At 37.3% G+C, this 12,902-nt stretch overlaps 1 protein-coding gene across 5 annotated transcripts in view; it reads left to right on the top strand.

Moving 5' to 3' along the window:
* Positions 1-12,902, top strand: part of SH3KBP1 (SH3 domain containing kinase binding protein 1) — a 206,266-nt gene that overhangs the window by 64,719 nt on the left and 128,645 nt on the right. For 4 of the 5 annotated variants that reach the window (XM_032226591.1, XM_032226592.1, XM_032226595.1 and 1 more), the window contains one exon: positions 4,937-5,060. The exons of the other annotated variant lie outside the window; for it this stretch is intronic. In XM_032226591.1, the coding sequence (XP_032082482.1) occupies positions 4,937-5,060 (124 nt within the window). The remainder of the gene's footprint in view (positions 1-4,936; positions 5,061-12,902) is intronic. 5 annotated transcript variants of the gene reach the window in all.

Consider the following 12,902-nt stretch of genomic DNA (forward strand, 5'->3'; position numbering starts at 1 on the left):
TCGTACACAAGATTTAGAATCATTGAGGAAGCCTTATTTTTCCCTTATGCTGGGATCAAAGTTCCGTCGAAGTGTATGTTTCTATTTGGAGGTCTAGACCTAACAGGTTTGCCTTATGTGTGGAAGGGGAGATATGCAAGTGGATATGTTAAAATGCCTCCCCATATAAGACTGCTACAAATGAGGCAAAAGAGAAATGTGGCTGGACCTCTAAAGCCTGGACGTCTTACACCAATAGTGCTTGAACTAGAGGGAAATGTCTTTTTGGATTTAATGCAAAGAACTTTGAATGGCTCATTTGTGTGTGTGTGTAAAAAGGAGAGACTACAGTCTCTGATAGAATGACAACATGTTTTGTGGAAATACCAGTGCCTGGAAATCATCATAGAACCTAATAACTATATTCTCTCACACATTATCACTATTTTGGAGAGTCCACACATGCCCAATAAGTGGACTCATTAGAAACAACTGGTGATAGACTTGAAAACAGTATTGCCTGCTTATGTTTGTATACAATACACGCCTCCTGAAGAAAGGCGGGAAAAATCATCTATGTTCAAGTGCCCACTGAGCATGTTTTTGCCTGCATTGAAGTGGAAGGACTAGAGGCTGTAGGGCCAGGGTTATAGTTAACCTAGGGATGATTTTTATTCTGTGGCTTGCATGCTTATGCATGTGTATCTTGCATGCCATGGGAGGTCCATATACTATTGGATACTTGACTACTCATGTGGTAGTAACTCATTGCACTGATAAACTGTTTTTTTTTTAATTATGAAAGGATGAATCAAAGTCTTTATCAAAAGAATAGAGAATCACCTACGAAAGTAATGCCTCCGCCTACACATCCTACATATCATGCACATGATGTACACGATACTCATCCTAAGCATGATACAGATGATATCACAACAGGTACGGAACCTGTAGATGGAACACATGCATATAAACATCTAGTTCATGCACATGATGGTGGAAGGGAACATGTAAATGTGAAATCACCTGTAAGGGGGCAAGAACCACATGTTATTATACAGGTGCACAACCTGTAAGATGGTCTACAACACCAGTGAATATTACCAGAAGTGTGGTATATTGGGAAGAGATGCTATGTTTATATATTAAAAATATTCCTGAGTCGTAAAATAATAGTGGGTGTACCAGTCATCTGTTGGCAGCTAGCAGCACAGTATAAAGAAAGTGAGCTGGCAGTGTTAGTAAGACTTAGAATTGTTGGAAGTGGCAGTGTGTCTTTCAGCATAGTAGCACTGGTTGAACCTTCTTGGTGGCTATCAGCCTTTGTGAGTAACCTGACAGGAAACATGACTATGAGCTAACTCTGCTTTATGGTGAGGCCCTTAACAAAACCTTGCAAGTCTGAAATACAAATTTCCCACCTGCCATATTATGGTGGTTACTTGTTTTGATCATTAAACAATTATGACTCCTTTTTCTCTTGTCTGATAGTTTCCTAGGGGAATCTCCTCTTCCCTTTCCTCAAGGTTATCCATGCATCTATTATAGTGGTGGCACAATGGTTGTACAGTATTGAGTGTTCAAAACAGCTAGCAGGTCAAGGCTGCTTGGTGGGCTACATATTGGACAGACTAGTTTTATAGGGTAGTGTTTCTAATTTTCATAATTTCAGTTTTTCAAATTCAGAGTTTCTCATTCTAGCTGACAACCACAGGATACATGCTTCTTTTGGGTACAGAAATAAACACAAAGAGGAAATGTTCAGTTTGCATATAACACTGTCTTTCACTTATATTTATTTCATCTAACAAACTTAGAATGATGCATATCACACCCAATTATACCCAGATTAATTTGTTACTACTGATTGTGGAGTTACCTTAATACAATTTGTAGCAAGCCTATTAAATCTCAAGATTTACTTATTAATGTCCATATTATTTCTGTATTTGTGTGTTATGTTCTAAAGCTGTTTGGATTGATTTTAATGGTAATGTATGCATGCATGCATGTATGTATGTATGTATGTATGTATGTATGTATGTATGTATGTGTATACACACACACGCACACAATGAAATGCTTGAACAACTATAGCAATGGCATTTAGCCTTATATACCATTTCATAGTGCTTTGCAGTCTGACACTGAACTAAGTGGTTTATAGAATAAGCATCGTGCCGCCAACAATCTGGGTCCTCATTTTATCAACCTAGGAAGGTTGAATCAACCTTGAGCTGGTGGGACTCATTAAAATATCTTCAGATAATTTATTGTTATATAAATTCCTTTTGTGCCTTTTTAAAATAGCTCTTTGTAGTGAATACAATAGATTCTTGACCATTTTTATTTAAAAAGTTGTAGAAATTATCTCTTGTCATATGAAAGATATTGAAAGAATAACTGGAAAGGCCAAATAGTTAAATAAACAAACTATAACTCCATATTATCTAAGTGTTTCTTAATTTTGACAACTTTAAAATGTGTGGATTTCAATTAATAGTTAATTGTTATGAAGATTATTTGACTCAGTATATATAAATGAGAGAGGAAGATCATTCTGGTTGCCGGAAGAAATGAAAACTGCCCAGAATAAATAAATAAAAAAAACCCTAAAGTTCAGTGTCAGACTCTTTTTAACAGCACTTGCTTTCTAAAACTCCATGAATGACTATTGCTGTAGCTAAGGAGCACAGTCCATAGAAAGAAACTGAAAACATAGCACGTTTGCTTACCGTGTTTTCCCCAAAATATGACCTCTCCGAAAGTAAGTCCTAGCTTGATTTTTACATATATGCCTAATATACGCCCTATCTCCAAAATGAGCCCTAATTTAGACCCTGTGTCAGCCTCTGTTTTGCTGCTTGCTTTTGGCTGCCATTGAAACAGGGAGGGGGGCATGGTATTTGGGTGGGGGAATTGTTCAGTGCAGGAGTGGCTGTAAAAAGGGAGTTGTTCTCACCATCTACTGTGCATGCTGCAGATAGAGGAGTTGCCGCCAAGGCCAACTGTCCGGCATACCAACCTTGATGATCATTTTTGAAGATGTCTCCCACATGACACCTGTGGGGTGTACGGATTGGACTATGGGATGGGGTTACCAAGGGTTGGGTCACATATTGATATCTATGATTATGCGGATCTTGCTTTGCCTAGCTACTATCTACTCATGACCAGTAAAAGTACTCTTAATTCTGCAGGGAATTACTGAGGGAAGCAACCCTGACACCCTGCCCACTCCAGGGTGCACAGGTAAAAATTAAGCTAGGTTGGGGATGGGGGGATGGAGCTGCCCTACTACATACCTTCAGATAGTTACAGCCAGGTCTCACATACCCCAACACCTTCTTTGCTGGCCCATTTCTTCTGCAGCTCACAAGGCCGGCAAGGCTTTCCTGAAGGCCTCTGCAGCTGACAACAGAGCTCTGGATCAATCCGGAGCTCTGTTATCAGCTGCAGAGGCCTTCAGGAAAGCCTTGTTGGCTGCAGAAGTTCCTGAAGGCCTCTGACAGTGAAAAAGAGGTCAGGGGCAGTGCAGGGAAGTGAGGTGAGTCAGTGGATGGCACCCCCCCCAAAAATAAGACCTGGTGCCTTTTTTGGTAGCAAAAAATATAAGATGGTCTTATTTTCGGGGAAACACGGTAGTACATTTCAAGTTCTTCCCATTCCATATATCTCTGGTCACCAAGATCTCTTCAAAGCTTTTGCTTTCTATATGCCAATGATCAGGCTACAAGAAATATCATACTCACTGCCAGACAGCTTCTTCTGTGACTCCTTGATGGTAGTTTGCATTATAACCTGTAGTCAGAGTTACTTTTCTTGTTAATGTCACATGCTGATTCTTTAATATAATTGTGTGGAACAAGGCATTGTGTTTATGTTGAATAACCCACAGACTGCTTGTGGTCTACCAAGTTCATTTATGTCACCCCCAAGGCTCTTTAAGATCACAGCATTTAAAGATAGCAGTTTTCAATATTGTTTTCTGGTTTTGATTATTTAAGCATTAGAATAAATTGGATCTCTGGGATTATATGTGTTTTATATATTTTTTTATTCTCTCCACCCACCACGCAAGGGGAAAAAGCTAAAATGTTTGTTCCTGTTTACTTAGTGATATAACTTTCATGGCCCTAGCATTCGCTAGAAACACAAGAAATAATAGTTTGGGGTTTTATTTTTTTTGTTCTGGACAAAAACTCTTCCTTGTACTATAGCAAGGCATGGAACTTGTTTCTTTAAAGGCTGCAGTTTTGCATTTCCACATAATAATTCTACTTACAAGTTCATTATGGAAACCAGCACATACAATATATTCTTGTTGTTAATAATTGATAGAAGAGCAGCAAAGAATCCTAGGGCTGTTGGCTAAATTGAGAAATTGGGGAGAGAGGGAAAGTACATCTAAGAAGAAGGCAATAATAAATCACCTCTGTACAGTGGTACCTTGGTGCTTTGAAACTCATTGAATTTGGTACTCAACACATTTTGACATGAAAATTTTGTTCTGGTACTCATTGTTCGTTTGATATTTAGTACACAAGCTACAACTTGTTGCTGTTGGCTGCTTTGTGACTACATTATTCCTTATGGGAAAATTGGTTTGGTACTCATCATTTTTGGTACTCATTGTGCCTCCTGGAACCAATTAACAATGAGTGCTGAGGTACTATTGTATTATTAACAAGAAAATGATGAATGTGTTTATTAGGTCATAGGTCTTAGATTTGACTCAAAAGGACTTTATTTAAAAATATGTAATGTGGATCGTCTTTTATTATTTGTTTCAAAATGGTTTGATTTATTTTATTTGGCTTTATGTACCATCAAGTACTAGAGTTTCTTAGTCATTTACCACATTTGGAGACGCCAATGTTTATCACATGATTCATCTCTGTTCATGGATGTGAATTTTAAAAGGCACTCCCCCCATTTGTTTTTATTTCTTACACAGGAAATAAAAAAAGATGTGAAGAAAGAAAGTTTTGCCAGCAAAGCATCAGAACTGTCTATGCATGAAGTTTCTAATGGAAGTTCTTTACTATTGTCTGAGACAATTATTAGAACCTCCAAAAAAGGTAATACATTTTAATTGTAGAACTTTAATAAAGACAAATTATACCTGGCATTTTAAGTGTCTCCTAGACATCTCAATTCATTTCTTGTCCCTCATTGTTGCTATGATAGAGACATCGTATGGTCCTAGATTAGAGATCCTATCATATATTGAGTAGTATGAGAATGCTTGGGATAAAACTGCTATTGACCAAAATACTGATTTAAATGTACCCAAACTGATTGCTATTGTTTGCTAACAGAGAATGCTGAATACAATTGCAACTATAGGAATTGGCACCCTTCTACTTTTTCCTAAAGAATTCCAATTTGTCATGAAATAAAGCTGAAATTGACAGAGATAAATGGCATTTACAATTGATTATTCCATAGTTCATAGATCAAACACTTTGCTTTTAATGTATATTAGCATACATTTATGATGATTATAGATTATTATTTCTACTCTTTGCTACCTATTCTGTAACACTATATTAAAAGTAAAACTTTTCACGGTTTCCATTGTCAAATGGTGCTCAACTTTCTACTAATTTCCTGTGTTACTGTTTTTCTTAGTGCTTACCCTGCACGATTGTGGGATCTAATTTTTTTTTGCAATGCCTTTAGTGCTTACAGTAAGGAATCAGTGTAGCAGACAATGGATGATTTTTCTTTTATCAGCACCTAATCACAGAATTTGAAAGGGAGTGCCATACACATACACCATTATATAATGCAAACATATATATAAGCACAAACACCCCTCAGCGTGTATATATAAAATATTGAGAGCAGGAGCAGTGGATAAGGATATATGTATTTAACAAGCAAATCAGATGTTTTTCAACTTTCCATTAATTTATCTCCAAGTATAAATGTGTTTGTATACATATACATATATACTGTATATAAAAATGTATAGTTTTAAGCATACCTGGGGGGTTCTTGAGAAGTTAATAGTAACAGTATGGAAGTGATAATAAAGTTGTTTCAGTTTTATGTGGTAGAACTGTGGTGAGAATGCACCCCACCCCAATCCTTTTGACTAATGCCCCCAAATAGTTGCAAGAATAAAACTCAAAGCCAGGAAAAGAAATACAGAAGCTAAATACAGAAGTTAAAAGTGAAAGAACACTATCTCCATTTTTTTCTTCTTCCCCTTATAGAAAGTAGTTGCAGGCAAACAGCCAGATGGAGCTCAAACTGTAAAGGAGAAACAATGTTGCAATTGTGAACTTGAGTAACCCCAGTCATTGAGAAACAATTACTCAAGCCTGCCCATCCATTAATAAAGGCATGCTAAAGGCAATAAACAGACCAAAGATAACAGGATAAAATCAATTACACATGCCCGACAGGATTAAGACGAAGGGAAGGTGATAAATAAGACCCATCATGAGCCTTTGCAACACAAGTAAAACCAATCAAATAACAAAAGCACACAAAGCAAACCTAAAAATTTCAAAATACTGTAAACTCTATAAAAATCCTTATACTCACCAGGCTAATTTGTCAGCCACTACAGAAACATGTTTCTGTCGATAAAATTTCTGGCAACTAAATAAACAGACCTTCTTTCCTTGTGGGCAACCTCTATTTTATTTCTAGTGTCTCTATCCTGGTTTGGAACCAGATCAGATTTTTCTTCCAACAGAACATAGCCACAAACTATACAGGGCATGGAAAATAGGAGTTCAAAAGATGTCCAAACAAGTTGTATTTTGAAGAGAGCTTTAATGAAATGAGACAAATATATTCAGTAAACATCTGGTGTAACTGTTTTCTATAATGCTAGATGTTGTTTGTGACACACAATAATGTTTTTATAAGAATCCAGCAAATGTTTTTATAAGTAATGTACTGGCTCTAGCAGGGTTTAAAAAGGAAGAAACAAATAGGAATTTGTGGAGAATGCTGACATTAGAGAATGTGATAGGACGTGAGCTAGTGGTTTGAATTTCACAATATCCTTTATATTTAAATGCCCAACAGCCTTCAAGCTGAGGGCCACATTTTTTTAAAGTGTTTTATAGTTGCATTCAAAGTTGTGTATGAGATCAGGTAAAAAAATATATATATATTCCATTTCTTTTACATTTAACCATTTTACCCACATCAATATTTCTAGTTAAATGTTTAAATACAATAGATACAATTAATCATCAGTCATGAAAGTTTTCCTTTCTGGCACATTACAAATTACAATTGGAAATTATTTAGAGGCCACACACAAAGTTTCTCCAGGAAATATGTGGACCTGAAGTCTCAGATTAAGTTATTTTCTTTGTGTGAGTTTTGTTTTCAAAAATTAGAAATCATATTGCTTCAAAGGGCCTGTTGCATTTACAATACCTGTATTGTGGGTGCATTGCAGCAGTTTAATCTGGAATTATCCTTCCTACCTATAAATTCTTAAAACAGAACTAATTGATGTTAAATGATTGGTATATATTTCTCCAATAAGAATTTTTAAAAATATTTTATTCATATAAACTTAGATCTGCTTTCTGAGGTCCAGCATTGTCTTCTGTGCCTAGGAATTAGAATACCAATTTGGTGCACCTTTTACTAACTTAGTCTGTATTTGATAAATTGTTTTGCTAGAACTAGTTGTAATTAATTCAGTTTTGACAGAACAAAAGATTTTAGACAATTCGGTTTTTTGAGTACATTCTTCCCAAATCACAGAATGCTGACTCTTTTTAATATTAATCATACAAAGCTTGCAACATCTTAATCCAACATTAAGACCATAAAGAGGTAGGTGTTATAAGAAACAAACATGTATACATTGTATCAAATCTGTTAAATTATATATATAAATTTAGTGTTATGTTAAACACCTATACATAAAAATTGTAGAAGGATTTGAATTTTTTAAAATCTTCGTAGCATTCAGTTTTTAAAAGGCTTATAATTTCTAGCATGTGCCTTTGCAATAGCTTTGGTTTTAAAACTATATATATATATATGTGTATGTATGTGTGTGTGTGTGTATATATATATATATATATATATATATATATATATATATATATATATATATATATATATATATATATATATACATACATACATACATACATACATACATACATACATATATACATACATATATATACACACACATACATACATACATACATACACACACACATACTTCTGGCTATTGTGGTTTTAACAGTTGTCAGTTCTTTCTTATTTTTGTTCTGAGAATTCTGTATGTAGTGAAATGAAAAAAAATGCATGTAGGAATAACAAACAAACTGGGAATCTTTGAATAAAGTCATCCTTGGATGGGATCCTCTTAAGGGATTATATACAGTATGTCTTGACCAAAGAAAAATAGAGATAGAGGAATATTAGGGCAGTAGAGCCCCTAATTAAAAATAAAGATAGAAAAATATTAGGGCACTAGGATCCAAATAAAATATAATAATTGATGTGCAAGTTCCAGAATATAAACCGTGAGAACCAAAACTACTGGTGCAATTTTGCAGTGGTAGTTTTACAAGATTATTTTAGTGTTCTAAAAGACTTGGCACTCCTTTTTGAATTGGATTTATGGAAGCAAATGGGAAGGCCAAGTATGAAATTGGGGATTGGGCGTCTGGGTTCTTAAGGTCCTGAAATGAAAAGAAAGCATGTTCTGTTATAACAGTAGCAATTTTAAGTCCTAAGCATTCTTGATAGTGATTTTATATCCATGAACTTTTACTAGCAATTTAATTTTTAATGTCTACTGCACTCCTGCTATTGTGTAAGATGTTTTTGAATGTTGCAGTACAGTTTTCCAAATCAAATGAAAAAGGAAGCTAACAAAAAGAAGAAAATCATATTTATTTGCTTTCCTAAAACATGTAATATTTATGGTGACTGCAAATTATTATTTTTCCTTCTGCTGTCTTTATTGTATAGGTTAGGTAGGTTGTTTTCTTGAGTCTTATAATACAGATTTATTTACACTGTCAATTTTTTAAAATCTTGTGACCTATTTTCCAGCTCTGTGGTATATGCTAACCCCAAACAGAGAATTGCCTTAAGGAGGTTCACAAAACAAAGAAAAAGCAGGGTGGAATTAAGTTGGGGAAACAAGGGGGGGGGGAGATGTTCTATGTGACAGAGGCAATTAACATATAATGCAGCTCATAGTCAATTTAAATTAGCACTTTACTGAATGAAAAATAATTTATCCTAATGTAGCCATTTTAGATTTTACAGAAAGCTTTCAGGATGGTATAAACAGTCTACCTTCTCTTAAGCTCTCAGAAAAGATATGGGTATTACATTATAACCTGTCCACATTTACAACATTTTGCATGACTTACGCACACCTGTCTTGGGGTGGGTGGGTAGACAAAATATGTTTACACAATAAATAAATATTTATATTATTTTCAGTTGTATCTATGACTTGTTTCATTTTTACTGGGACTCCTCCAACACAGGTAGCCAAATGTTAGTCTGAAGGGTTCGGATGCTCTAGTGGGAATTAAACTCCCAAACCATTCCACTTTAGATTATTACAAACAGTGCATAAATTTGAAGAACTATGTGGGACCTAGCATTCAGCAGCTGCAGGAAGGAATGTTTAGAAGTACTACAAATGGATTGGCTAATATTCTTAGTATAGTTAAAATTAACAGTATTTCATTTTACATTATAACAAAATATGTAATAAAAAAAGAATAAATATTTTAATAAAATATCTTAAAAACAGAAAACAGATTATTACCTATAGCTCAGTTCTGAATATTATTTATAAAATGGTATTAGTTAACCGATGGCAGTTTAAAAAGTTTTGACGCTGATCTCAAGGGTGATGTCCAACTTATCTGGAAAGCACCAATTTAGGGAAGATGGTGATGGTTCTTATAAAATTAGAAATAATGAAAATAATTCAGGGAGATAAAACTAGTCATCCTCCAGTGGGAAAGGTCAAATGCCCTAGTTCTCATTCTTCACTAAAATCTGTTTGGGGCAGAGTTCTTTGCTGTAAACTTGGCAACTGCTAGCGTAAATATAGCACTGTATTTTGCTGATTTTAGCTTTTCTGAAATTGTTATAAAATGGATAGCTATATAACCCATCTTGTCACTGAGGTGAAAGGTGTATATGAATCATTTAGAAGCCACCCCATTCTTTTTTTTCATAATCTGAACTCAGTTTATTAAATCTTATAAATGTACGAATGTACACCATTTCTTAGGTACAAAACGAAGGTTTCTTAATTTAAAAAGTGCATCTTCAATCAAAGGGCATTGAAATTACAAGCTACAAAGTTTTGGAACTCAACAAGAAGTGAACACAGAAGGCTCCAACAAACACCCCTCCCCAAGAATGACAGTGAAAGGAATGTTCAACAGGATTTACCGGAAGAAGAAACAGATTAACTGGACAGAACACAGGACTTCAATCCTATAAAAAGCAGCATGTGCAGGAAAAAAACAGTGCTACTAGAACCCACCCCATTCTTATAAACTGTTTCAGTTGATACCAGTCAAGCTGAAACAAGCTTAGGTGGGCCCAGAATATTTTCTGGTTTACTTTACAGTTAGAATTGTTTCGGTTTTATTTAATTTGAATTGTTAATCTTTTCTCTTAGAATTTACCAGAAGATGCAGCTAATGCATAATAAATAGCTTATTTCTGAAAAGGTTAATCATGATCTCTATAAAAATCACACATGGATTTTACATCTACATTGAAAGCCAAATCTGACCCTAAGTTCTGCCTCAGTTTACCTTCCCAATAAGCAACTGAGTTAGTAGATCATTTAAAAGCAGTTTATTAGGGTACCCTGATAAAATGGGATCTCTCTATGAAAAAGGAGAGAGAGTCCCGAGCCACATGTTTCACTCCCAACTCCCAACCCCCCGAGTCATCGCAGTAGGATACCATGGTCGATGGTATCGAAAGCCGCTGAGAGGTCTAATAGGACCAGGACAGAGGAGCAGCCCCTATCCCGGACCCGCCAGAGATCATCGACCAACACGACCAATGCCGTCTCCATGCTGTATCCAGGCCTAAAACCTGACTGAAACGGATCCTGGTAGACAGCTTCATCCAGGGACTGGGGAAGCTGACGTGCTACCGCACTCAACAACCTTCGCTACAAAGCGAAGGTTGGAGACCAGACGATAGTTGGCTAAAGAAGTTGAGTCCAGGGAAGGCTTCTTAAGGAGGGGCCTCACCACCACCTCCTTCAAGGCAGTGGGAAAGAACCCCTCTCTCAACGAAGCGTTGGTAATCGCCTGGAGCCAGCCTCGTGTCACCTCCCGGGAAGCCGAGACTAACCAAGAGGGACATGGGTCCAGCACACAAGTGGCAGCACTGAGTCTCCCCATAATCCTGTCCATGCCCTCGGGGGTCACAGGGTCAAACTCATCCCAGATGGTCTCCACAAGATTCATCCCTGTCAACTCGCCCGAATCTACCCAGTCAGAGTCCAAGCCTGTCCGGATCTGAGCGATTTTATCCTGCAGATACTGAACAAATTCTTCAGTCTTTCCCAGCTCCTTGGTTAAGTAAGGAACGGGTTACCCTAAACAGGGTGGCTGGGCAGTTATCTGCGGATGCGATAAGAGCGGAAAAATGTTACTGTTTTGCCGTTTTTATCACCACTAAGTAGGATTTAATATGAATTCTTACTGGTGTTCGATCAGATTCGGACCAGCTGGCCCTCCAACCGCTCTCTAGGCCAGTGTTTTTCAACCTTTTTTGTGCAAAGGCACACTTTTTTCATGAAAAAAATCATGAGGCACACCACCATTAGAAAATGTTAAATTTTTTTAACTCTGTGCCTATATTGACTATATATAAAGTAATTCTCTTGAATCCTCCGCGATTGTTGCTATGGGCGCACGCATGGGACGTCAGTGACGTCCCTGCGTGCGCTACCTCCCAGCGGTCCCCGTGTTTTTAAAGTAAACGTGGGGCCGCAGGGACTTAATAGAAGCATCCCTGTGTCCCAAAAGCAACTTTCGGGACACAGACAATGTTCCCTCTAATTTTTTTTCAGTGTGAGCAGAAAAGTATAGTGTTTGAGCGGCATATTTTCATGCCTGAGCACCTGAATTTTTTTCACAGATGTCACCTAAGACAACAACGAAATCAGTATTATTTGAAACTCAAAGTTATGTTTATTCAAGGTACCCACTTAATTAAAAGTGTTATATAATATCAGTATCACTTAACAACGGTCCTGCTTAGCAACCAAAATGTTGGCTCAGAAACTCTGGCATTGAAGCATGCAAGTCTCAAAGCTGTCAAGTTACAAGACCTTTTCACCCCTAACCCTTTAGAAAAAAAAATCCCAAGGGTCTTCAAACCTGACAGCTTTAAGCCTTGTGAACTCCCAGAATTCCTCCTCCAGTCATGTTGGCTCAAGAACTCTGGCATTGAAGCATGCAAGTCTTAAAGCTGTCAAGTTACAAGACCTTTGCACACCCTTTAGGAAAAAAAACCCCAGAGGTCTTCAAACCTGACAGCTTTAAGGCTTGTGGACTTCAACTCCCAGAATTCCTCCTCCAGTCATGTTGCAGCAACGTCATCTGCGTGGATCTGCTCTATCTTCGTTTTTTTTTCACAGGGGGCAGGGCTGCCGCTGAAGATGCCAACGAGCCCCCGCCGCCACTAGAATAGCTGCTGCCGCCTCCTCCTCCAACAGCACCAACATATTTGCTGCCCAGCACTGCAGCCGAGGTGAAGCCTCCAAAGCTCCCGCAGGCGCCCCCGCCCATGGCAGCAAAAGCACGGCGGAGGAGGAAGGGGGAGGGATAACACGGGGGCCAGTTCAGGTGCTCTGCGTGGAGCCTCCACACACAACCGGTGTGCTCCACAAACGTTCCTGCTCACTAGCTCAA

The sequence above is a fragment of the Thamnophis elegans genome, chromosome 11 (assembly GCF_009769535.1).
Source record: "Thamnophis elegans isolate rThaEle1 chromosome 11, rThaEle1.pri, whole genome shotgun sequence".
Classification (NCBI taxonomy): domain Eukaryota; kingdom Metazoa; phylum Chordata; class Lepidosauria; order Squamata; family Colubridae; genus Thamnophis; species Thamnophis elegans.